General features: G+C 50.8%; 1 protein-coding gene across 4 annotated transcripts; it reads right to left on the bottom strand.

The window, feature by feature from the left end:
• Window positions 1-123: 123 nt before the first annotated feature.
• Window positions 124-21,118, bottom strand: DET1 (DET1 partner of COP1 E3 ubiquitin ligase). 4 transcript variants are annotated; one of them, XM_041468793.1, is made up of 6 exons: window positions 21,047-21,118; window positions 19,269-20,379; window positions 16,036-16,226; window positions 14,219-14,410; window positions 579-656; window positions 124-491 (listed from the first exon to the last, which is right to left on the bottom strand). In XM_041468793.1, exons 2-6 carry the CDS (start codon window positions 20,349-20,351, stop codon window positions 347-349), a joined length of 1,689 nt encoding a protein of 562 aa, XP_041324727.1. In that variant the 5' UTR covers window positions 20,352-20,379; window positions 21,047-21,118; the 3' UTR covers window positions 124-346. The 4 variants fall into 4 exon arrangements, with proteins under 4 accessions (XP_041324727.1, XP_041324726.1, XP_041324725.1 ...); XM_041468792.1 differs by having other exon boundaries at window positions 19,269-20,398; window positions 20,831-21,112; XM_041468791.1 differs by lacking the exon at window positions 21,047-21,118 and having other exon boundaries at window positions 19,269-20,788.
• Window positions 21,119-26,987: the final 5,869 nt, after the last annotated feature.

The raw sequence follows: 26,987 nt of genomic DNA on the forward strand, positions 1-26,987 counted from the left end.
GCTGTGTTCCCAGAAGTATTTTGGCTTATTACTGCCTTTCAACTGCTCTCTTCCTCTTACCACCATATGTGGCTCTTGTCTAGCCCTCCATGCCATTAGTGCTCTTGTCAGGCAGAAGGAGAGCCTGAGATCTCAATCTCCTTGTAGTCATTTGTAGTAAACAACTGCACAGGGTCAGGTCATCTTCCTTCCCTCTTTGTCTCACTGCTCACATTGGGAAACAACGCATGGGGTAACTCTTTCCTTCCCCCTGGCTCACAGAGCTACATCTGAGTGGCAGCTATCCCTGTTCACAGAGCACCAGCCTGGATCCATTCCTGGCACAGATCTGTTGCAGTGCTTTGTTTCACCCAAGCTGTACTGACCTGCCACTGCTCTTGGCAAAGGAAAGCACCTCACTTTCTAAAGGGGCTGCTGGGATGTTGCCAGGTTTGATGCTTGCAGTCTCTTTGGCCCTGCCGTGTGCACCACAAACTGGATTTTCCAGGGTCCTGGGGAAAGCAAGCAGGGGTTAGTAGGCCCAAGGAATAATGAAATGTTGCCAAGGAGATACAAAGCACTTAAGTCTTGAACTGTACCTCTGTGTATCCACAAGCAGCAGGAGCTTGTTGTGGGTCTGTGATGTATTATTGGTGTCCCAGCTCCATCCAGAATTTCTGCCAAGGAAATATTTCAGGAGCATTAAGCAGGGAAGGTAAAAGCAGTAACTGACTACAGGATTGATTTGCTGGATGGCAGAGGCACAGTGCCTAGCAATGGGCATCTCACTGAAATCCCTGCTGCCAGAGAATCCCTGGCACTATACATGGTGCTCTGGGCAAGTATTTCACCTGTAAACATGGTGTATTTCAACAGCAACCAGCAGTTCTATTGCAAATGCAGAATCTTCCTTTCTATTATTTCTCATTCTGTCATTCCTCTGTAGTTTCTTAAATTGCATAGTTAACTATTTTCTTCCTCTTTAGAGAAAGGGTACCATAGCAACAAGGCAGTGAACCTCCTTCATGGGGCTGAATGGCATACAGCAGGTTTTGAAAGAAATCACTGCTTAGAAAAGCCTGTTGAGTTGCATTTGACAGGAGAAAACAAGATTCAGACAAATCTACTTTAGTCCAACTCTGAATTTGAAGGGAGGATAGGTGATCTTAAAGGGAACTTCCTTGAGCTGTCACAGATTTGACAGTGAGGAAGAGAGGCTCTTCCATAGATGTTTGCCACACTAGAAGCCTTTCCTCCTTACTCCAGAAATACGGCTGAACTAGGGACTTAATATTCTGCTTTTTAAGAAGATAGGAGGTCAGCCATAAACTGGCAAGATGAACTCTGAGTATGCAGTCAGGTGGCTGGGGAAGGGGTGTGTGCTGTGGTTACAGCAAGGCTGGGCTGCTGTCTGCCCAGCACAGCAACCAGACTGACAAAGGAGGGGCACCAGGCTGTGCTAGCAGGTTTGTCTAACACACAGAAGACCAAACAGTGCTGTTCTCTACCACAGCCTGTTCATTGCATCAGTGCAGAAGTGCCCAAGTCACATGAAGATGGTAGAACAAGTAGAAAAGTAAAGTTGTGAAGAGATCTGTGCTCCTGGAATTCAGGAAAGAGTATGTGTAAAAAGTGAATCCAGAGTCAGAAAACAACAAGAATAAATCTTCATCTTACCCACACTTCAAATCAAGGCTGTGTCCTCCTAGACACTCTTGGTTTCTGGGTTTGTGAAGGTTTTAGGAGGTCTGCCAGTGCATCACCACTGCCTGTACAGTGGGAAGCTTTATGTCCCTCCCTGCCCTGCCTATTTCTGGTAGCTACCCCCACTTCTTCCTTTGACTGGCAGTCCTGTAGCACCCTCTGAGCTGGACAGAAGAGGCTGACGCTGTTCTCCATGGCTCAGTGGCTGGGATCTGTACAGTATGATGCAGATCTTCCAGACCACCAGCTCCCTGTACTCTGAATTCCCCAGCACAGTACTTCAGTTGTACAGCTTTATACTGAAATCACGTTTTCCATCCGCCTTCTCTCCTGCCCTGATGGAGCACTCCCAAAACCATGTCCTAACTTTGTGCACAGTCTGAGCTGTTTATCCTGCAACACATTCTGGGTCTCTGGGGCAGTCAGTGAGGTGAGAGAGCACAGCTGCACAAAGCAAGGGCTGGGGTTCTCCTTTCTGAACACACTGTACAGTGGAAGACTTAAAATTCTATTGTGGTTTGTGTTGCAGGGAATTAATAGACACCAATAGTGCTTAACGATTTCCTTACCCTTCAAATGAAACTATTAATTAAGGGCCTGGTTTTAGTCAGCCACTGGTGTTTACGAGTTCTAATTGCTTTTCTTGGCATCTGGGTGGAAAGCTGTTTTCTACTGGCTCACATTCCTCCTGAGCAGCAATTACGTTATTTGTCAGTAGCATGGCCACAGCATTAGCACTCTCATTAGGGTCATATCCTCTCCCTCTGGGCTTCCCTGTTGCTTTTGGACATTTTGCTCTCCATTCCCTCCTAACTTTTGATTCCTTACACTCAAAGATGACTTTTTCTGAGAAACAATCTCAGCAATTGCTGCTGACTGCAAAGCTTCATCCTGGTTCATCCCTGGCCTTTCCTGGGATTCTGCCTTCCGTTCTAAATAAATGGTCACATGGACCTCTCTCCATTATATCCCTCTAAATCCCTGTGTAAAACACAGAACAGTCTCCTGACTTACAGATAAAATGCTGCCTCAGGTCTGTTTACCCCTTACTGAGTGCTACACTACCTTGGGGAGTTAGTCTAACTCAGTTACCCTTCCTTTGGACCTGGGATGGCACCTGGTGGCCTAGAAAAATAGCCCTCATCCATCTCCCTAATAGTGTATTATTCTGCAAAGAGAATACTTCCCTATCCCCAGCAACAAGGACCTTCTGCCCAGAGCTGCAGCTTTATCTGCTGAATTGGGGATTTACTATTTCTTCCATGAGCATCTCAGTGACAAGAGTCAGGCAGCCAATTTGGATCCCTTTGTGAGATTCAATTAAACCATAAAGTGATGTCAGTGTCCTTTAACAGCTGACTGTACACACAAGCAGGCAAGGAGGAGGGGGAGAAGGGGACAGACCCTGCAGTGCTAATAAACTGTAGCAGCAGGGGTGGCTTACGGCAGCCCGGCTGCAGCTGTTAAAGACATCTGTGCAGGTTTTGCTGGCTTTCCCTCTGGTGTGGGAATACCTGGCTCGAGATGTGCACAAAGAAGGTCACTGAGTAGGTGTTTATAACCCTAAAGAACCCCTGGGAGTTTTGAAGAAGTAGCAGTTCAAATCAGGTTATGTTTTTGCACTCAGACTTCGGCAGATAATCACGGTGCTGCTTTCATGCCTAGCATCCCCACCTGGCCCCTCTTCCCCTCCAACCTCAGCCCATGACCTCTCAGACCAAAAAGAGATAAAGGGCCCTCGGATTGGTTTTGTGCTTTCCCAATGTTCTCCTCTCCCTGAAGAGGCATTAATGGGTACTCGATGGCAGCAGGAACTGCTCAGAGGTTTTACTAATGAACAGCCTAAGAGCATCCAAGTCCCCACACTGATGGTGAAGCAGGACTGCAGGGTCCTCTTGGGGACATGTAGAGGGGAGCCAGGTTTCGATGTTATTTGTTTTTTTGAAACCACTCACACCTCCTCTGCTGAGTTCTCCAAGCTTCCCCTGCACTAGTGCCACTTGGCAGGGTCCCCTAATTTCTCCAGAGTCTATAACCCTCCTCCTGTGCCCACATCTACTGAGAGTGAAGGCTGTGCACCTGGACCCAAACATCTCGGCAGCTCTGGAGCCCTAAGAGCCATTGCTTGGGAAAGCTGCTTCCAGCAGCAACCTCACCACTTGTTTTTCTAAAAATAAAGTAAGCAGAAGGGAGAAAGGATTGGGCACAAGGGGCTCCTATGCACAGCAGCAGGCCAAGCTTCCCACCCACACAGGGCTCCAGGTAACAAATAAAACTTGGGGCGCCAGGCAGAAGAACGACATATTTCACCCACCAGTCTCACATCCTCTGCCCCCTCTGCAGGTCCCAAGATGAGGGGAAATAGGACTCATCTCTTCATGCACCAGCCTGCAGGCACAGACCTTGCTCTCCTAATTGCCAGCCAAGCTCTCACACAGCCCCTTGGCAAGATCTGGGCACTGCCTTTCATTTTGCTCCCGCCAAATCCACAGGAATAGCAATTTCCTGACCTGCCAGGGTCAAACTGACCAAGAAATCCAAATTACTGTAGACTGGTCAGCCCTGTGGACTTCTTAGTAAGGTCGATGGCTGGAAAGCAGCTTTCTCCAGCACTGGAAGATGCTCTGGGACAATCTGTCCCTGGACATAGTTGTCAAACCAGCCCTATTGACCAAAATCTGTCCAAAGAACTGATGCTGCCTGGGGAGATCCCCTTCCAAGTGATCCTGCAGCCAAGAGACACAGTCACCAAAGGGCCAGTGTAAATCTGGAACAAACCCTGCTTGGCCACAAGCAGCTGCACAGCAGAGCTGCTCTCCCCAGCCCTTATCAGAGCCAGCAGATCAGCACCAACATCACCTTCAAACCTGAGCCCTCTCTGGGGAAGCAGCCGATGGGGGATTTAAGGTGTAGGAGGCAGGATGAGGAGAGATTAACTCAGACTTTGCTGCCCAAAGCCAGAGAGGCTGCACTGCACAATCATGCTGTCGAGATGACATTTGCCTGTCCTATGTTACAGGAGACCCTGTTTAGCTGCCAGTTGCTCCTTTTTCCTTACAAAGAGGGATTTTACAAGCATTAAGTACTAACCAGTCAGGGGTGAACCAGTGATCTACCTACGCTGCTGTAGGTATCAGCACAGATAATCTGGACCTTACCCTGACTTCAGGACCAGCCCTAAAAAATAGGGCAGCAGCAATGAAAATTATCCATCACGGTCAGAGACAAGGGAGCACCTGCTGGCTCTGCACTGGGGGCAGTGCCAGCACTTTGGGAAGGGAGTCCCACATGCAGGGACAGTGCCAGCACTGCAGTAACCCACAGGATGTGTGCACAGCCCCGCAGCTCGGGCCAAGGCTGCCTGCTGGTCGCCACAGAGGTGCTGGTGCCCCTCACCTTTCCGAGCTGGCCATTTGAACAGCTCTCCGCAGGCGGCTGGCGGGCACAGCAAGGCCGTTTCCATGCGGATGGGCTGCTTCTCCCCGTTGCTGTGGCGACGGCACTGGGCGCCAGCAGGTCGGAGGCGGGAGGGCGAGGATCGTATCTCCGCGGAGCTCACCAAGGGCACTGGGTACATCTAATCCGGCACTGCTCCATTTTAGGTCTCCCAGGAGCACCGAGGAGCTATCAAATGACCAGCTCAGCGGCAGCGAGCAGGCACTCACAGGGATGCAGCGCTGCCCACCGCTCTTAACAACACCCTAAAATCACATCCAACAGCAGCCAGATGGCCCTGGCAGGGCTTCCCTGCCACCTGCCTGGTTCTCACCCCTCCAAGCCCCTTAAGCAACTGGTCCCACACATCCCAGCTCCAGCAGCCCCAGGGTTCCAGCCCAGGGCTGATGTCAGCGCTGCCAAGGCACCCTCACCTGCCCCATCCAAGGTGACCAGAAGCTGCTGCCCAGTTGGGCACTGGGACAGTTCCCAAGGGGAACACAGAACTGCCAAAACATGGATTCCTCCACAGCTTTCTCCTTTCAACCAGGCGTAGTCCAAGGCTGCTTTTACTGTCTGGGGTTAGGGTTCCAAAAACCACAAAGCCCAGAGCTCCAAGCACACTGCAGCCTTGGGCTAAGGCTGGGTCAAAGGAGAAAGCTGTGGAGGAAGCCATGTTTTGGCAGTTCTGTGTTCCCCTTGGCACGCCTTTTGTAGCTGCAGTGTGCCTGGAGCTCTGGACTTTGTGGTTTTTGGAACCCTAACTCTAGGCTGAACCCTTACCCTGGGTGAGGGAGTAAAAGGTGCATGGGGGTGAGGCTGGTGCCAAACAGAAAGGTGGGGAGCAAGGAAAAAAATTAAAAATAATAAGCCATTTCACCATTCCCTCCTCCACAGGATCATTTTACCAGAAAAGCTTTTATAACCATGTAATAAGACAGGGAAGCACAAGATTCAGGCACATCAAGGACACAGACTCTGAAACTTGCATAGCAAGGATGAAGTAAACCCACAAAATCCTGTTCCATTGTCCATAGGACATCCATTTGCTCTGCAGCATGCACCTATCTGATAAAGGCTCCCAGTAGGACAACAGCTGTGAGAGGGTCACATGTCTCATTGCTATGCCTTTACCATCTCTCTGCCCACTGCCCTAAGAGATCCTTGCAGGAAAAGCTGGCAGAAAAGCAGCAAGACAAATCATAAAGAAGAAAAACAAAGGGATTTCTTAAAACATCAGTAATCTGATTCTTCTAGCTGGGTCAAAATGACCAAGGAAAGAGCTTAATAGATGCAGCACCTGAGCAAAAGGAAGGTCCTTTCAGTATACACAGGCAGCTAAATCAGAGCCAGCCATGAGCACTGGAAGATTAATTGATAGGAGTCTTTAGTAGGGACACATCTTTAACCTATCCATACCTTTGACTGTAATGGGATTTCTGTGCCTTGCAGTCTAATGCCTTTTATACAAGAAATAATGCAGCTGTCCTGCTTTCACTACTTTTATTTTCTTAAAGCAAAGGCAGCACAAAAAATAACAAAAGATGGGATTTCGCTGCCAGTCAAACACGGTTTCCAGCTCAAGCATCTCCTCCTCACTTAGTGCCTATCTGAAAAGCCATGGGCTCAAGAGCTTTCTGATGTGCTCAAGGTCTGCAAAGGAAAGCATCTGAGAAATGGAGGAAAGGTTCAAAGGAAAATCACTTTCATGCTCAAGATGCAGATGGTTAGAGGAACTAACACAAACAGGGATGCTGCAGAGTTCTCAGCCAGACTGCTCTGCAAAGAGGCAGGGAGCAGCACATCGAAAATCTGAGTGCCTCAGCACAACCTAAAAGCAGCGGACAGGCTGCTCTGCCAAGCAAGGTGTGTTCAGCTTTGTGCTGGTTTTGGCTGGGGCAGCTACAGAGGATGGGGCCCTGCTTTCCTGGAGATAGCTAAACACCTGCCAGACCATGTGAAGTGGGAATTAATTCCTTGTTTTGCTTTGCTTGCATGTGGCTTTTGCTTTACCCATTAATCAGTGTTTATCTCAACCCACCGGTCTTCTCACTTTTACTCTCCCGATTCCCTCCCCAATCCCACTGGTGAGGGAGTGAACTGCCAGCTGGGGTTAAACCACCCCCACAGCTGGGGTTTCATCCCTTGATCGTGCAGAAAATGACCAAAAGATTGGATAAATGCTGAAAATGGAATAAAGGAAGAGTCCCTGAATACAAGCTGGGCTAGTAATAATATGCAAAGGGAAAAATGTAACCAAGAATTCCTCTCCCAGCATTAGTTCATGTAGACAAGAATTTGAGAAATCTGCAGGAACTACAGAAATGCCTCAGGTGGGAACAGTCCTAAGGACACTTGTACTCCAAGTGCCAGGAAGAGGCAGCAAGCTCCCATGGCATATGTCTGCACAGTCCAAGACATACCCCCGACATCTCTTCTTAGCAAAGGAATTCCCATCTCTACCATTCAGATTTTTAGAAGACAAAGACAATAAATCAGACTTTTAAAGCAAATTCTGTTTATTATGTTTTTGTCTTGTGTTGCTAACAAATCTTTACCCTAACCTAGGAAAAATATCAGGTAGAAAATATCTCCCCTTTTCTCCCACCCTCCCCACCACACACAGTTTTTGTTTCTTAAATAAAAGCATCAAAATTTCAAGCATGAGAGACTTTTCTTTCCACACATTTCTGTAACAAAATTAACTCTGTTGTTGATATAAAATGCAGCAGCCAAGACCAGAGGATCTGCTATGCTACTCCAAGGCAATTAGTACCCAGTATGATCAGTTTGTCTGCAAACATAATAAGAAAATATTTAGCACTTATCCAGCACTTTTTATCCATGAATCTCAAAGTGTTTTACAAAAGCTGAAAATATGTTTTTGGCCTCATTTACAGAGAAGAAAACACCAGCTGGAGAAGGAAGAGATTTGCCCCCAGCCTCAGAATTTAATAGCAGAGCTAAGAACAGATCTCTTTCTCAGCCCCAAGTCCAGCAATCCATGCCACACTCTCTGCTTCACACAGGGAAGCCTGAATTTGGCAAAAGCCCCTACGACAGAAATGCTGAAGTTTATATTTTTGCCACTGAAAAAAGAGTCTCAATGGAGATCTGACAGCTAATTTAGTAAGCACTGACTTCCTGAGGCTGTGACACCAAGGAGTAAACAGAGTCTCAGATGGAGCAGCTGGAAGCTTGGGGGGGGAAAAAAAAAGTCTCATACTGAAGTGCGAACAGCTGTGAGAGTGGTGCAGAGGGAGGTAAATCCATGATCTACAGTGTGCAAACGATTCTCCACTTGGAGCTTTAATTGAATGTTTGAGGAACAGATCACAGGATAAAACCCTAAAACCTTGACAAATAGTGTTATTAGATGAGAGGAACCTGCAGCTAAAGCACTGACATCTCCTCTGTTAGCAGTCTCCTGACCCGCCGGCACTCCTGACAGACCTGAGACACCAACAGTGCAAACACCAGGAAAAGAGCAGTGAAATGCAATGTCTTGCCTAGAAATAATGTTTAGCAAGGCCAGGAGAGAAGTACAGTGAGGCAGAGAGCAAAGGCTGATTCAAGGACCCCAGGACACCCTTAACTTTGAGGTCCACCACTCATACCATGAGCAGGCACCCCCACCCACACAGCTCTTCTCCAGTGCATCGCCAGCAAAATGTATGCATGACTCCAACACTCCTCTTCACAGGCATGTGGCCACAGCACATCACCCACAGCTCATTTTGGTCCAGTTAAGACACCCACAGGGTCCTTTAACAGAGAGGGTCTCCTGTGTATTAGCACCAATTTTCTATTGCCCCCACTGTACCTCCTAAAGGAATGGGACAAGAACAGGCTCCAGCTGCTGATGGAGCACATCGTGATGCTGGGATGGTTGTGCTGCCTGGCAGCAGTCATAAACCAGCCCTCATATAAAAACTCCCAAATGCTGGCCTACAACCAAAACCTCCATTTTTAAGAGAGAAGGGCAGGCCAGAATTCTCACCAGCCCACAGTGGCAGGTAATTACACCCAGGAGCTTAATTTATCAGCAGCATGGTCCAGCCAACACTGCCACACTGGCCAGCTGTGCTCTGAAGCCTGGAAACAGCATCTGGGTTCTCACAGAGAACAGTGTATCAAACAGACAGAGGTAAGCAACCTAAGTCAACAAGCTCATCTCTAGACTGCCCACCCACAGCAGTGAACATGAATTCAGCTCTCCACCCTTCTTCCTGGGCAAATCCTACTCATTTTCTACACTGGTACTCCAACACACACAGGAGGGTGCCAGCAGCTGGGTGTCCCTCTTTTCAGCAGCAGAACCTGCAGATGGCCATGAGGATTAACCCCCTTGCTGCAGAAGAGTCCTTCTGACACAACCAAGGAGCTGCTGTTGCTTCCCACACCCTTCCCAGACACCCATCTTCCTCCTGCACCCACCTCCTCGTGCGTTACAGACACAACCAGCTGCCTGGCCTGCTGGTGTAGCACCACCTCTCACTTAGGAGCTTTTACTAAGGCACAAAGATTAAGTGACTTGCATAAGGATCAGGAACACACCTCATGTCTCTCAACTGTAGTGATTTCTCACACCTTTTTTTTTTCCTGACCTCTTGCATATTAAAATGACAAGAGTTGATTGTGTGGATGAGAGCAGGATCTCATTTCCCTAGCAATTCTGAAGAAACAAACAGGGGTAGCTGTATCCAAGCCCTCCCCATGGCTCCCATCCCTTCCCTCTGTGACAGGTCATTTGTCCAACACAGTAGGACAGCACCAGTGCAGAAGGGAATGCTCCACAAGTGTGATGCAAAGCTCCATCTCTGCCATCTTAAGACCCACAGCAGGACAGAAAACAGCCATGCCTCTGAGAAACCAGGAAATTAACCTCAGCTATGCTTTGTTCATCAACAGGAGCAGGGAAGGACAGAAGGGGGATCTCCGCAGTACAAACAGGGTCAGAAGAAGCCTCCAACCCCCCCCCCATAACTGGGGTGGATCAGCTTTCCACAGCTGAGCCTGAGGGCCCTGTGAGATGCTGCTGGTAGGAGCTCCCAGGTGAGGCTTCTTTCCACAAGCAATGGTTTGGTTTCCCAGAGGGTTGAGTGCCTGGCTTTGGTGCACCTGTGGCAGAGACCCAGCACCAAGGAGAGCAGCCCCGAGTGCCTCTAGGTGCAGCTGTGCCTCATGTGGAAGTTGACCACGTACTCGGCGTTGGTGCGCTGCACCGAGATGGCGAAGGGCTCGAAGGGGTGGAAGGTGAAGGCCACCAGGCGCCGCACCGTGTGATTGATGGGGCGCCCCAGGAGGCCCGCCTGGATCTCAAACTTCAGCAGGCCAGAGTCACGAGCGTAAAATCTGAAAGGAAGAGAAAGTCAATTACGGCTGTTCCCGACTATTGACTTTGCCATCTGGGCTCTTTGCACGCAGAGACAAGCGCCTTGTTCGAGCTCTGGTGCTCCCTGAGGAGCAGAAGGTCCTTAGCTGGGTGCCTGGCTCTTGGCTTCGAAGGGAAGTCCCTCTCAGGGCAGTTGTTTTCCACTGTCTAGAAAAACATCACTTTTATTTTATTATTAGCAATGAGAGAACTCTGCCTGTCACTTTGAGGGACAAAGCTGACTTCACAAGAGGGAGTCAGTTTGGTTCAGGTGCCACCTGTGCTGGCTCTCCATCCTCTCTTAATGCAAGCTGCTCCCCTTGATCCCTAAGGCAGATATACTGTACAGAACTGAGCTCCCTTCCCTTAGCAATGGCCTTCACTGAGAGTGTCAGGCCACCCTTTCCTCCTCTTGGTACTGCCAGTGAAGGCTTTACACTGCTGTCCTTGTGCCTGTTCAGTCAAGGAAGTCGCTGCAATCCTGTTCAAGGGTGCCACGTTGTAGTGTACAGCTGAAGCAAGGCTTTGCAATTCATTTTAGATTGCCACCAATAAAACATTAATGAGATAGGCTGTGCAGGAGGTACCTGATGAATTGAATTCAACAACCACAGCAAGGACAGAGGTCAAGAAAAACCTTATGACTTTCTGCTGTCACCCACACACCTGCCTGTGGGTCAAGCTCATATGCATCTCCAAACAGATGAGCTCTGGAATACAGCTCCAGCACAGAGGGAACATTTTCAGGGGGATGAGACAAACAGCACTGAAGAGACAGGTGAGTCCAGGGAAGCTCTTTGCTTCCTGAACCTCCCCTGCACACTCGGTGTAACTGACATAAATCCAGGTAATACCACTGTCCTCTGCTGCTGTCAGAACACAGGACTCTCTGTGAGGATCCCACCCTCCCTGAGACTTTGGAGAAGGCTTCTGGGATGTAGTGGTGGAGATTTCTGGATGTGGTACCTTCACCAAGTAACTGGGCTCTAACTCAAGTCGTCCCCCTGAAGTTGTCTCTGTTTGTTAGACCATTTTCATTAGACCTCTTCCATCTTCAGGCACAGAATTACCATTATGCCTCCCAGCTGTTTTCTTTTCCACCAACACTTAGTGCATGCGGGTATTTTGCATTTTCCTCTGATTTTAACTCCAAGAATGCTTTTAACGTCTGAGCACATCTCCCCCCCGCCAGCAATACGATGCACTCAGCTCTCAGCCTGGAAGAACGGATGATGACAGATACCAGCAATGCTGTTTCAGGAGCAGACATACTCCACATTTTAACAACACAGCCTATTGAGAACCTCATGTTCTTCCTGGAGGGCCACTCTCCTCTCCCTTCCTCTGAATCAAAGTGCCAGCCAGCCAGCCCTGCCTGAAAATTGCACACAAGAACCCAGCAAGAGAGTCACAATCTTGGTATTTGGCTTTTCAAAAAGCCCTTTCCCTCCTACACAAGGCTGAGTATGCAGAGGGTCATTCTTTAAATAAAGCACAGTCCCCCATCTGTTCCTCTCTCCCCCAATTCACAACAATTTACTACTCAAGATGAAGCTCCCTGTAATCTCAAAGATGTGCTCAGTTTGGTATTTTTAAATGTATTTTTAAAAGTGCTCTGCAATCAGAGGCCATTTCCATGGGCTCTCATTCTGGGGATAAATTAGGCACTGCAATATAAAATTGTATGTCAACAGAAACAGCAAGACCAGCCTTTTCAAACCGTAGGGAAATGGAAGATTTATCTGCAGACCAATTCTTTGGTTAAATGGCTCCTTATTAGCCATCTAGATGGATTTTAGAGACCCCCTGCTATAGGTAGAGCTGTGTTAGAGCCTCTTCCCTCAAGTGCCATCATTTCACCCATTGAATATCTCTTCAGGCCTCCTGAAAAGAGACTGGAAGGCGGTGGTGATGGGGAACCTAAAGTCCTTCCCACCTAACAGCAAACAACCACTGGTATCTTAAGTAGGCAGAATTGAACCTTCTGGGATGCAGAAAAGCACTAAGGGTTAAAAGAACGCAGTGCACAGAAATATTGAATTGATGTGGAAAAGGTCTGGAAGCCTTCCTAGCTCACACATTGTGCCAGGAAACTGCACACAGACTATAACAACCTAAGCTACTGAAGGGTTTTCCATTCCAGACAATTACAGGACTTACATTACAAATCCTATGGTTCCTCATTTCCAAGCCCTCTAACCCCAACAGGCAGCTGGCATTATTTTATTAATCCCTTTGTTTTGCATGTGAGAACCACAGCAGCACTATTTCAGCTACTGAATGGTTAAGGTTAGCGCCTCATCTTCTGCTTACTTTCCAAAAACCAGGAGCCCCACTGCTCCGAGGCTCTATTCAAGTCCTAATTGACTCTGCACAGCTTTGAGCTTTAAAAGCTCTGGCTCTGAAACGCTGGTTTGCTCAGGGGAGGGAGGGAAGGTGGCACTTGGCTTTGTTTACTACAAAGGCTCCACCGCAGCACATGACTGCGGTTCTGCTGCCTTTTGTCCGCGGGAGCCCGGCACAGGTTGGCGCTGGCAGACAACTGCCACCCTGCAAGTTTTCCCAACGTCAAGCATGACAAGGGGGAAAAGGGCAGGCTTTCTTTGCAGATAACATGGAAGCTGGAGATCAAACCAAATCATACAGGCAGAAGAATCAATTAAATATACATAATTTGGGAATTGAGAGCGCAGGAATAATCAGAAGTTCCTCGCCACCTGAGTCAGGGCCAGGGGAGATATGAAACCACTTTTTGAGAATGCATTGATGAAAATAAAGTTGGGAAGCGATCCAGAATGATCTCCCTAGGCTGCCTGAGCCCCCATCATGTGTGCAGTCACTAAACAAAGCACTCAGGCACTGAAGGCTCTCTTTGTTTCCAGAGTATAGGTTTGCTTCTGCAGTACTAGGAGCAGAAAGACTATTCTGCCTGGATAACTCAGGCTCTTTGAGCCTGACAAGCTACAGATGTTGATTTTTAACCACTACCTCTTGCAGCCATGGTTGCAGCCAACAAAAAGAAATAAACAATCCTGATATTTCTTTAAGAAGCATTGCAAACCTCCTTATTCTCAAGCTCAGACTTACTCCCTCTGGCAGCATTGGAGACTCAGATGGAAGAGACACAGAATGGCCCTGACACCTGGCTAAAATTCCTACTACAAACAGACATTTCCTGCAGATCTCAGAGAGAAGGGAGTATGACAAGTAGTACAGCTCCCAGGGTGAGAACAGTAAACAAGGGAAGCCTGAAAACAGCTCAGTCAATACCACAAGCTTTCTGAGTAACACCTAGCCCAGATACTATTTTATTCACAGGACAAACCAGACAATCCTTGCCAACTAAACCCACATGCTCAGACAGGATCCTTCCAGCACAGGAAAGCAGACATCAGAGCTGTATCACTCTGCAACCCAAACACAACGGCAGCACTGCAAGAAGAGGAGGAGGAACAAGACCATTCATATGGAAAAGGCTGAGACTTCACCACCCAAACCTTCCCCAGAGCGGAGCAGCTCAGTGAGGAAACATGAAGAGCCCTCCCACACATCCACATTACTGTAAAGGAGAGAGGCCAAGTTTTGTGAAATAAATCCCCTGGCGAAAGGATTTCCTAAGACAAAGGCTTCCATCTACTCCCTCTTCTGCACACTTGATCCCCTGTAGCAGAGGTGACTTACAGTGACTCCTTGCACTCTCTCCCTTGCACATACAGCTCCCCGTACCTTATGGGGTGATCACCACAGGTCTTGGGCCGCTCCATGACTGACACCCACTTGTCATCGTAGCTGAAAAGGGACAGGTCGAGGTAGGGGCTGCCGCTGTAGGACTGGGCGCTGATGGGGAGCTGCCCCAGCAGCCGCCGCACGGCCTCCGTGTGCCCTCCGTACTTGGCGTTCACAATCGTGTCTTTGAACCTGCAGCAAACCAAGAGACACCTTTTGTTCACAAAGGCCACAGCTGAACAGCACATCTTAAATAAACTAAGCAGGTAAACTGACAGGGAAAGAAAACAGCTGCAGTGTAAGAACTAAAACAGCTCATTTCCAAAGATGTATCACAGTGATTCAAACATCAACCAGTTCTGCTAACCTTTCCATCCTCCCTTATCATTACTGTCTCACTCAGAATGTCCAGAGTGACAGAAGGAGAAGAATGTGCCACAACATCTAGACCCAGCTGCTCTGCAGTACAGGAATGAACAGGATCAGAAACAGGGAGAGATGGATTAGCAGTTTATCAGTCAATCCAAGCTTTACCACAAAGCCTGGAAACAGCATGAGCAAAAGCCAGGGGGCTTTCACAGTAACAGTTGAGCCCTTAACATTGACTTGACAATCCTCCTCTCTCCACCCATTGTTTTAAATGCATAAAGGGAGAAACCTTAGATGAAGAAGAACCTTGATGAGGAGCATAAAGCTCTCCAGAAACTACAGTGAGCAGAAAGTTCTTCCTGGTGGAGAGATTAACACAAGCTGGATTTCTCCTTCCAAGTAAAATTTGAAACTTACATGTGCAAGAACAGTCAGATCAACTGCAGGGACAATAAGGAGGATAAACACTCATCCAGAAGCCAGCTCACTGTGGACTATGCTCTGTGGTACTTTGCTGTGGAAGTTACAACACTCCTGTTACAGGCCCTTGTAGCAAGGGGATGGAAAGACTCTCCTTTTTACTTTAACAAAAAGGCAGAAGTTGTTCTTCATTAGTCTTCAATAAGTTCTCTCATTCTCTCTCCTATTAAGCATTACGGATTTCCTGACAGGTTGCTCTAGAAAGTTACAGACATAGTCAATTTCATCAGACTTATGTGACATCAGCCTAAAGTCAACAGAAGCTTGATGCCCATAAGTGGATGGCAAGTACTTTGGAAGATGAGAAACAAGTCACTGGAAGAACAAAACAACCTGAGTCACAACAAAATTTTCCTAGAGAAATAACACACTCTGCCTCATTAAAACCACATCTGACTGTTAAAGCGTACTCTAGAAACCCATGTTATTTCGGTATTTTGTTCAGCTTTCACAACAGATCTAAGCAGATGAGTTTCCCTTCTCCAAGTACAGTGATGAGAACCACGAGCTGGTGACTGATGTTGAGGAAATGCTACAGAACACAGTTTGGTACACGCTAAATTCAGAGAATGTCACTTGGCAAAACACACACAACTGGATGATGCCAGCTTCTTGACAAATCATATCTTCAGGAACCAAAGCTACTGGGCAGTAACACTTTAATAATCTCCAAAACAGTTACTGCTCAAGGAGAGACAGAAACATCTTTCTCTCAAAATTCTTTTCCTTTCTTCTAAGCAGCAGTTTGCAACTGCTTTGTTTCTTCCTCTAACAAGGTAAATGCTGTGGAATACAAAATCAGATGCATCAGGCTGCAAGATGAACCATGTATAGTCCTGACCCTTGCACCACCTGGCAAAGGGGGCCAAAGGAACTGGTTTTCTCAGGGTTAGTATTTGATACTGGCCTTCAGCGGACGGGGCTGAGCGTGTGTCTATACGGAATAAAGCATGCTCCGAATGGCTCACCGGCGCTGGATCTGCCTCGCAAAGTTGTTGCTGGAAGCTGAGCAGGGGAACTGGACAGCTTCACTGTGCAGAGTGGCATTCCTGAAGAGGTCACAGAAGTTCTCAAACAGCTCCAGCAGCTCATCAGATGTGTTCTCAAACACAGCAATGACCTCCGTGGTCACCATGTTGTACACGACGAAGAACGAGGGCTGGGGAGAGAGGCAGAGGTTACCCAGAGATGGGGAAGCTGTCCCTTCCTTCTCCCCACATCACATCACAGACCCTAACCAAATTTATCCACAGTACAGGAGAGTCCTACATCCTCACACTAATCCATTCTTCTATTGGAATGCCTCAACATGTACCAAATTATCCACCTCTCAGCTGCAATTATTTAAGAAAACTTAATGGGCTTCCAATTTTTCAACTCAAACTAGATGCATCCATACTATTTTCCACTTCTTCTCTGTCCTCCACCAAATCCAAAACACTTACTCAAGTGCCAAATTTAATTTTCATTCCTGCTGAAAAAATTACTTCAGATCCAATGCTAGCTGGCCTTAAATTATTTTTACTTCTGCATAGATATATTATTCCCCTTCTTAATATCTGTATCACACAGAGATGAGCCTTTTTATCTACTGTGCACTACATCACTGCCCACAAAAAGCTGTGCCCTCCAGGTACCCTGCAAACACAGAAATTAAAATCTGAAAGACACTGATGACTTCTTAACGCTGACATTCTCATGCAAGATGGCCCTTGTACCATGCTGTGGACTAGCAATGGCAATGAATCCTGGCATGAATGAGCAAGAAATTGGGAAAAAAGGTGACATTGTGTCAGCGCAGCTACATCAAAGGGAGATGACATTCCCATCCCATTGGGAAAGGGCACATTTAATTATTGGTTATTAAAAGTAGCTTTCATTAGAGACAGGAGTGCTGGCACCCCAAAGTAAGAACCTGTCCCCTTCTTCAAAGGGAAATAATTCCCATGACATCTGATTAAATCTTCTGTCAATAGAGGCAATTCCTAAATGCTTCACCTCCTGCTCCCAAACAATGCTCAGGGATGATGGCAGGCACTCTGCCCACCCCACCCACCTGCAAATATCACAAGGTTTGTTTGTTTTACAGCCCCAAAATAAACTATGATAATACAATCCAGCCCCCACATGTCCAAACGAAACACACAAGATGAGGTCACTCACTAGACTACTGCCTGAGGAAAGGGAAGCCCTTCTGAAATAAAGGGTTGGAGCAGAGAGAAAATAAGAGAAGACAGCAGAAGGAAAAACTATTCAAATCACTGAAGACTGCAGGGAGTATCCTCCAATTTTAAATAAAAAAGTTCCCTTGCCAGGTTTACACAGAGACACATCTACAGGATGTCCCTGAGCAGGGAAACCCTCACTGCTTTTGCTGCACCTGTAACACCACCAAAAGATCATCACAGCATGGGAGGCAGCAGCTGAGTGCCACAAAAACCACACAGCAATGCTGTCAAGCCTATCAACACAAGCCTACAGCAGCAACAACCCCCCAAGCTACCTGTGCAGAGCACTGTTAAAGATCTCAAAGGATACAGTGCAGACCCAGACAAAAAACACACGACCCACAACCATGAACAGCAACTCCTCAACCTTCTTGGCAGAGAAGCCAGAGAGGAGAAAGGATCCTGAAACTGAATGAAACCTCATGTTCCTTGTCTGACAGCCTGAAGGAAAATGGGAGCTGTAGTTATTTTGTGAGCCAAGTTTTACTCAGGAAGCCCTAACACAACGCCTACTTCAGACAGGTCTGTGGAGACTGCTCCACACCTGGAATTATCTCTGGAAGAACTGAGAAATGAGACACTTTTCTCCCAGCACAAAACTCAGTGCCTGAGGCACACTGCAAACAAACCACAAACTGCATCTTAAAGTAACCCTGGGCTGAAGAGAGTTGAGAGCTCCCTGCAGCAAACCAGGCACTAAACCCTACTAACCACAGCAGAGTGCAGAGCTGAGCCAGCCACAAACATTTACATCAGGGCCAGGAGCTCATTCCAGACACCAGCAACGAGCAGAACCCTGCAGACCACTTCCACAGAGCCTTCATATTTCTGAGATAGACATTCAGCTTTACACCAATCAACACGGATTAGATAAAGCCTTACCTATTTCCTCCCAAAGCAACTCCCCCAGACAAACACCAGAGAAGAGGAAAATAAAACAAAGCAAAACAGAGTCATCTCCCAGGAAGAACCAGACAAAGGCAACACAAGAAGAGCTACTGTTTATTTCTTCTAGGACCTAAGTCCTGGCAAAGATGTGGGGAAGAGAAGTGCATGAGAGAAAATAAACCTCTGAGGAACAGAGGTTTACAGGCTGCACTGGCGATTTATCACAAATTCTTGCTAAATATTTTCAACAGAATAAAACCAAGCTGATTAAAGGAATAAAAATTAACTAAAAAAAATCTCTTAGTTTCACAGGGCTCAAAACGTGACCAACCACTCTAAAAGCAGTAAAAGGAGATGATCAACATGCAGCGTTGTGAAAGATCTGGAGGGACCCAGCACTGACTGAGCTACATTTGCTCGAATTCCACTTCTTTAGTAATAAATTGAAAAGAGAAGCAATTGGCCCATTAGCCTGATCTAAAAGCTGCTACTCCAATTTGGAGAGATCATAAATACTACCTCTTACTGAAGCCTGAAAGACTGAGTATGTAGGCAGAACAGAAATGGTAATTGTACCAGGGAAAATGAAGACTATTATATTTGAAAAACATGCTTGAAGACACATGAGAAAAGGGAGAGACTACCTCTACAATTTAAATGGACTATATAAAATATCAGCTAAAATTAAATTCATTTGGGGATTTGGGGAGGGAAAGAGGATTGAGGAGGATCTGTGAGCATGGGGAACAATCCTTGGAGAAAGGAACTTGCTAACACATCAGATCTTTCTCATTTTGCAGATGAGAAGGAAGGAAGAAATTAAATTAAGAAAAGAGAAGATACAGGAGGTATTCAATACCAGAAGCATCAAAAAAGACACAGGTACTAGGGATCCTAAATAACCATTACAGGCTCATTAAGGAGCAGCTCACAGCATTGTAATGCTTGAGCACTTGTCAGCAATAAGCAGCCTGAAGAGGGAGGCAGCATCTGAGCCACCTGGTCCAGTGGACCCCTAGCAGGGCAGCTGGAATTAGATGATGTTTAAGGCCCCTTCCAGCCCAAACCATTCTGTGATTCTATACCTGGGAAGGATCTGTCACCCGCAGCGTGACCACGTCCTCACTTGTGTACTTGATAAACAGATGGTTCTCATCCAAGAGCTGCATCTTCCACATGCGGAGCTGCCTCAGCTGGTCAAAGTACTGGAAGAACCTCCTTTTTGCTATAGCACTTCCATCCTGCTCAGCCCTTCTCCACAGGTACACCAGCAGCCTGTGCTTCAGGGAGTTGATGAAGGGCTCCTTGTAAGGGTTGGCCATTCCCGTCTGCGTGTCCCGCTGCACCTCGGGGTACACGGCAGACAGGGTCAGCAGATCATCCTCGTAGCAGAAGCGGCCGATGGTCCTCACGTCGATGAACGTCCCCTCGGGAGTCACCTGGAAGACGTGAATGGTCTGCTGCTGCACAGAGAGGATGGCCAGGATGTTCTTGTACAGGTACAGCCCCTGGTTGTGAGACAGGATGACTTTGTCGCACTTGAAGGTGCGCGTGTCGCACAGCCTGCCCGTGTGCAGGTCGATGATGTGCAGGGAGTAGTCCTCCAGCGGGGAGCGGGGGTTGGGGGTCACGGACTCGCTGTTGCGGTACACCTCGAAGAAGGGCGGGTGCGGCTCCTCGGGCAGGTAGGCGGCCGAGCCCACGATCACGTAGCGGCAGTCGTCCGTGAACAGGCTGCACTCCCGGTTCAGGTGCTCCCCGTTGGAGGCCACGTTGGTGATGTGCAGCAGCACGAAGAAGCGCTCGAAGAGCCGCCCGCGGATGTTGACGGACCTCTGGTCGTTGCCGTTGGCCAGGATCTCCCCCTCGTAGCCCTGCAGGAGGTCCTCGGCCGCCTGGCAGCCCTGGTACTCGTAGATCTCCAGCGAGGTCTGGTCGGAGGAGAAGGCGATGAAGTAGCGGCCGTCGGGGGAGAACTTGCGCAGGAAGCAGGGCGGCTTCTCCACGTTGACCACGGTGAAGTTGGGGAAGACGTTCTGGTGGAAGACGCGCACTTGGTGCCAGTGGGTGCCCGCCTTGCCCGAGCTGATGCGGCGGCGCTCCAGGCGGTGGATGACGTTCTGGTTCTGGATGCGCCGGGGCCTGATCGTGGGGGCCTCATGGTCCATGGTCAGAGCTCTACTTCATCCTCATCCGTGGGGACAGCACACGTGCCCTGGGGGGAGTTCAGGGTACGGGGAACCTGCTCACATGGACCCACAGCACCCAGCAGAGGGGGCTGGCTAAAAGGGACACGAGAGGACACGGGGAGCAGAGGGAGGGACAGGGAGAAAGATCTCAGGGCGAGGCACCAGGAAAACGCACCAGGAAAACGAGGGTAGTCCAGAGGTGCCTCCAGGGCACTCCTGCCTGCTGAACAGAGACAAAGCGGGAAACAAGGAGCTGAAGAAGGGAGCCAGGAAAGGGCACAGGCACAGCTGGACACCAAGGGAATAAAGGGAGCCTCCATACACCGGGAAGGGAGCCCAGGAAGCCAGGGATAAATGCAGATATGACAAGCAGCAGGCATAGAGCACAGCTTGGAAATAACGAAGGGAGCTGGGCGAGGGGGCACAGGAGGGATCACCCGCGATGTGTCCGGGCCCACCTGCCGAGAGGGAAGCGAGGAGCTTCAGTCCCCTGGGCTGAGGAGGGACTGAGCTCCAGGGAAGCCCGGGGCAGCTGAGGGCCCGCCCACCAAGGATATCGGGGATCCCAGATACTCTCCCGCTGGCCCCTGGGGTAAAGGGACAGGGGGGACCGGGGGCCGCCGTGGTCTCCGCGCTGGTTTAGGACCGGGGAGAGGTCTCGGCCGCTCTCACCGCTGGGGCCGTGCCGGGTCCCGTTCATGCCATGGCCGCCGCCATCTTTCGGCCACGGCACAGCGGCGGGAGGGCGTCACCGCACTTCCGCTTCCGGCCTCCGCACCAGCGAGATGGGACCTGCCGGACCAGAGTGCCAACGGCGGTCTGGCGCGTCCCCTGGCGGCGGGAAGGACCCCTGCACGGGGCACCCCCCGCGCCCATCCTGCAGCCCAGCACCACCCTGACCCTGTGCTGTGGGACAGTTCAACACGGGGCGCTGAGAGCCCGGGGCAGTTCTCTGTGCTATGGGGTGTGACAGCTCAGCCCGGGGTGTTGGGGAGCCCAGGGGTGTTCCCTCTGCTCCCACAGGGGTCTGACAGCTCAACCCGCGGTGCTGAGGGGCCCAGGGGTGTTCCCTGTGCTGTGGGACAGCTGGACCCCCAGGGGTGTGACAGCAGCACCCAGCCGGTGTCACCTGGATGGATGGGGGATGCTCTTTCTGCGGCAAAGCTCACACCGCTGAGTCCCCGTGTGTTTTATGGGGTGCTTTAGGGTCTCAGCAGCGGTGGGACAGAGCAGACCCCACTGTCCCAGGGGATAAGAGCCGTGTGGCTCCAGCTGCCTTCCTGTGGGGATGGGGGGTGTCGGCCTGCCTGGCATCCCTGAGCAGCAGGGAAGGGATGCTGGGGGACCCTCGGGGTGACCCCAGTGCACCCCACCTGCCTGCCCCGCTCCCATCCCGGGAGCAGCAGTTTGGTGCCCAGCAGCCTCACCCCGTCCCTGCCCGCTGTCCCCCTGCCTGCCGGTGGCAGAGGGCGCGATGAAAAGACTAAAACGAACGGCCCCAGTGTCCCTCTTTGTCTCTCTGCCTCCTGCCTAATTAATTGAGATCCACCTTAATAGGATCAAGCTAAATACCGGAGAACATCCAACCGCACAGCAGCTGGCAGGAAAACAAGAGGCATAGGCACCACCGAAAGGCAGCTCCTCAGCTCCTCGCCGGACAAAAGAGCCGCCAATGCAGCAGCAATCGCTGCTCCCAGAGCTGAGAACTTCATCCACAGCCTGCTCACAGCTCAGCCCCCTCCCCGCTGCTGGGGAGGGGTCCGAAGACCCTCGCTGGGGCGGTTCCAGCCAGTGGCAGGGATTGGGATCTTGTGCAATCAATCTCAGTGCAGGCACAAAGCTGGGGACAAAGTTAGTGCTGGTTTATCTCGGCCTGGGGGTAGGCAGGAGATGTGGGGTCATAGTGCCAGACCCCCAGCCAGGGGGTTGCTGAGGGCTCAGGACTCCTGGGACAGGTCACTGAGGGTCACTGAGTACTCACATTGCTGGGGGCTGGCTCAGGGGGCTGCAGGGCTCCTCCAGCCCAGCAGGGCCACTGTGGGTCCACGGCTTTGGATGTTACTGGGCTGCGTTTGGGGGAAGTCCCTTCAGCAGTGTGCCAAGGAAAGAGATGCTCCGTGCCTGTGTGGCATCACCAGCCCCACCAGCAGCGTGCCAGTGCCACATCCACCTCCAGCTGATTTCTCCAGAGTCAACAGATGGGTTAAAAATTAAATTAAAAAAAAAAAGAAAAAGAAAAGGAAAAGGAAAGGAAAGAAAGAAAGGAAAGAAAGATAAGAAAGATGAAAGAAAGAAAGAAAGAAAGAAAGAAAGAGAATGCAGCTCATTTGGGCTGCTTTGGATGTTTTTTTTTCCTGTTCCTGAAGCAAGGACCCTTCTGCTGTTGTTGCTTTGGCTGTTTCTCAAGAGTTTCTCATCCTTGGATCCTGTGGCTGCTTTCCCAGGAGTGGAGAGGGCGTGTGAGGAGAACAGAGCTGGGGAGGTCACAGGGATGGGCTGCTCCCATCCTGGCTGCCCCCAGCCAGATACAAACCCCAGCATGAAATCCCTGTGGGAAAATGTGGACCATCTCCTCACAGGGATGCTTGTGGAGGAAGAAAACCCTCCAGGTCCTGAGCCAACCCCCTCTCATGGCCACTGGGCTTGGTGGCTGTCGACTTCTTCATCGAGCTGAGGGCAGGGGAAAAGAAAATGACCCCTATTTTTTAATTTTTCTTAATATGTAAAAATAAGATGATGAAGTTTGCACAGGATCCTGGTGTGGGGAAGGAATGCTGCAGCCCTGAGGTGCTCCCCAAACCCCAGGGTATGCAGAGATAAGTGAGGCTGTTCTATGGGAACTGGCTGCCTCCATGCAGTCCTTTATAGGGTGAAGCATCCTAAAGATCATTACAGAAACCAGCTGGGGGAAAACTCTTGTTGGTGTGAGAAAAGACCAAAGGAAACAGAGGGAGTCATTGGGTGTATCTCATCTCTCCAAAAACACAAGGGTGTAATTAAATATTTGATTCTTCCCCACACCTGAGGAGTGACTTTATTCACATTTGCAGAGTTTGGGGCTCCCATTGCAGGGGGATTCATGTTCACATTTGCACATTTTCATAAAGGGGTGAACGGGTCTTGTCCAGCACAGCCAGGACTTGAGCCCCCCTCTCCTCACGCTGGGTAGGTCTCTCTGGGATGAGGCTACATCAAAGCCAAGTTTGCAGGATGGAGCACTGGTGGACCTTCACAGCTCCAAAATCTTTGTCACCAAAATGTCCCTTGCTCTAGATTTAACTGGTGTCAGAGGCTCATTTTGGAGTGGAACTGGACAAATTTTAGAGGCTGTTAATGGAATCACCACCACTGGGATGTGGTCAACATCCAGTCTGGGGCCTGTGGGTTCAGGGCTGAGCCCCCTTTTCTTGCTCCACAACACCAGTTGTCTCTGCTTGAAGCCAAAATCTGCTTTAAACACCCTCCAAAATTTTCCTGGCTTTTGCAAAAGAGCCCCTTGTAGGGGCAGAGCACAGGCAGGACCAGAGGGGCTGGAGATGGGGTTCACTGGGGTGCCTGCTCCTCTCGGGGTGCCCACGGGATGGCTGGGGGTGGCTGTCACTGCACGGATCAGGATCAGGATCACAGGGGACACGGGGACAAGCCGTGACAGCACCTCCTGGGCAGAACACAGCACCATCCCTCCTGCAGTGTCCGGGCTGGGGAGACCCCCCAAGGGCTCCACACTCCGTGGTGCGAGCTGGAGCTGCCTCTCTGCTTAACCCATGCGGGTGACAGCCCTGTCCCCACCCATGCACCAGCCACGGGAAAGCCATCCTGTCCCCGCCGTGCCACCGTGGGGTGACAACCCTGTCCCCTACAACACACCCATCGCAGGGTGACGGCTCTGCCCACCCCCGTGCCATCCGCGGGGCTGACAGCCCCGTGTCCCCCGTGCCACCCATGGCGTGACAGCCGCGTCCCCCCGCCGTGCCGCCCGTGGGGGGCAGCCCGGCAGCCTCCTCCCGGTGATGCGCAGTGACATTTGCAATCTGTTGCCATGGGCGCTCGGGGACTTTTGCTGTGGAGGGGGATCGCGTTTCTCCCCCCTCCTCCTCCTCCTCCCCTTCCCTCCCTCCCGATGACGTCATGGATGACCACGGTGGTGACAGGGCCACCTGTGGGCTGATGAGGGGTTTAAAGAGACAGTCTGCAGCTGCAACAGGAGCCCTGGCTATTGTCTCCGCACCTGAGAGCGGGGAAACCTGCAGCCCCCAAACCATCCATCCACCCACCCAGCGCATCCCATCCCGCCCGTGTCACCTCATCCCTGCATCCCCTGCCTCCACCACTGCAGCTCTCCCGGGACCGGGGCGTCCCGAGCTGGGTCCCGTATCCCTTCCCTGTAGCGGCTCCTCCAAGGTAAGGCTGCGCTCCGTGCCCCCCCGTCCCACTGGGGACCCCGGTGGGCTGCAGCCCCAAATGCCGCTGGCAGTATTCGGGGCTGCAGCCTGAAGGGACCCCTGGGAATCCAAAGCCTGGATGGGTGCCCCCAGCTGGGACAGAACAAGAGAACCACCCCTGGGACAACAAACCCCCCGAGGTGGCAGGTCCCTCCCTGCGTGAAGGGGCTGGGATGCTCCTGCCTGGGAGGTGTGGGGTTCTGCAGCGTCTTCATCCCTTGCCAGCCGGCATTCCCAGACCTCCTCAGAAGATGCTCACCACTGGGCATCTGCCTTCCTTCTATGCCAACTCCCTGGAATAAACCTTGTCCCTGCTGTGGTCCTCATCAAGGGGATGCTGAGAGCTGGTGCCTTGCCGTGCACCCAAAATCCACCATGGCCAAGCCCTGAGGGGCCCTGGGTGATGCCAGGAGCCACGGTGCATGCTGAGGGAGCAGGCAAGAGAAGGAGAGGAGCTGTCCTCCTCTCCTGGTGGGGGAAGAAGGACCAACTCTGCCCTGTCCTAAGGGCTTTGTCCCACTGTCCTTCCAGTTCCAATGGGGCAAGCAGCAGGTAAGTGCCTCTGTTTGGTGTCACTTGGATGTGCAGGCAGTGAACAAGGTAGAAATAGGGTCTGGGACCTGTGAGAGGCTTGGAAAAGATCAGGGTGGAGATGTGCATGCAGGGATTGGTGTGTGTATTCCCAGAGAGAGGAAGCCTTCCCACCGGACATACTCCACTGGTGACCCTGCAAGTGACCAGACTCCTCAGTAGCTCCCACCAAGGAGTCCTGGAAGGTCTTTCCGAGCCCACAGCTGCCTGCAGATCCAGATCCACTGGAGCCTGCATGGACCCCCAGCAGCTACAGGGCCACTGGTCCCACAGGGGTGGCTGTCATGGGAGCAAAACAACCAGGACAAAGCCCACAGCAAGCTGCTTCTGCAGCCTTCCTGGGGACATGGGGCAGGAGGGGAAGTGGTCCATGCTCCAGTGACTCTGTGGTCCATCCTTGAGGACCTGAGCAAATCCAGTGATGCAGCTGCCCCTGGAATCCCGCTGGAGCCAGGCTGTCCATGTCCTGCTCCTGCTGGGAGCTGAAGGAATAAGCAGTGGCGTGTTTCTGCCATCCATCCCTCAAAAGATGCAGAGGGCTCAGGCTGGGCCTGGTTTTTGGATGGAAGAAGCAAAATATGAATTGTCTGACAGGTGGAAATTTCTGCCTGGGAGGTCTTGGCATTTGCCCACCTGGCAGCAGCAGAAGTGCAGGGACACAGCCTGGACCTCTTGGCACATGGCCTGGGAGGTTTGGGGGGAACACCCACAGCCCACTGTGATGTTCTGTCACTTCTGTCCCCCCTGCTGACATGGGTGCAGCCAGTAAATAGGGGAGCTGTGGCTGTGCTCAGCACCCCAGTGTGGCACAGGGCAGCCCTGGGTGCACCCCCCTGCCTTTGGAGAGCTCTGGGGAAGCTGAGCCTGCTGCTCTGTGGGCAGCTCCCTGGAGGATGCTCGGTGCAGGGTCTGTAGCAGAGAGCTGTTGGGGGGCTGGCTCCCAAGGTCAGGCTCACCCCATTCCTGCAGGTTGTGTGGGCAGGGGCTGCTGGAGCAGCAGCCACGGAAAGCAGGAGCTAATTTAATATTAGATGGGTTTGGCGAGGGCTGTCTGTTGTTCCAGTGTCTCTAAAAGGTGCAAGCAGAACTGAAGAGGCACGGGGTGGGGGGTCTGGTTCACGCCGATGAACACACGGAGCGGGCGGGGGTTGTACGACGCACGGGAGGAGTTGTGGAGTAGCTGCCGGCTGTGCCCGATGATCCAGGGATGTGCCATGCAGCCAACGCTCTTTTACTGCTTCAAAATCCTGCGAGAGCAGCATGTAACCAGGAGGGAACTCTTGCCTGTGTGCGAGGGCACCCAAATATACACATACATACACGTGTCCTACCCCAATACGTCGCGGAACCGGGGAATGCCAGCACATGAGCTGGTTACGCTCCCAGCTCCCCCCGGCAAGCGCTTCCACCTCCCCCATTCCCTCAGGGAAAACTCTTCCAACGCTGCTGCTGATGGATATCGCTGCCGGAGCGCGGGCTTCTTTCTTGACCCTCCTTCTGGCATCATCCAAATTCCCTCAGCCAGCTTTGTAAGCTTCAGCTGGAGATGGTGCAGGAGCTTGAAGCTAAATGTCTGTTTGCC

Source organism: Pyrgilauda ruficollis, unplaced genomic scaffold (genome assembly GCF_017590135.1).
Source record: "Pyrgilauda ruficollis isolate IOZ18807 unplaced genomic scaffold, ASM1759013v1 scaffold23, whole genome shotgun sequence".
NCBI classification, from domain to species: domain Eukaryota; kingdom Metazoa; phylum Chordata; class Aves; order Passeriformes; family Passeridae; genus Pyrgilauda; species Pyrgilauda ruficollis.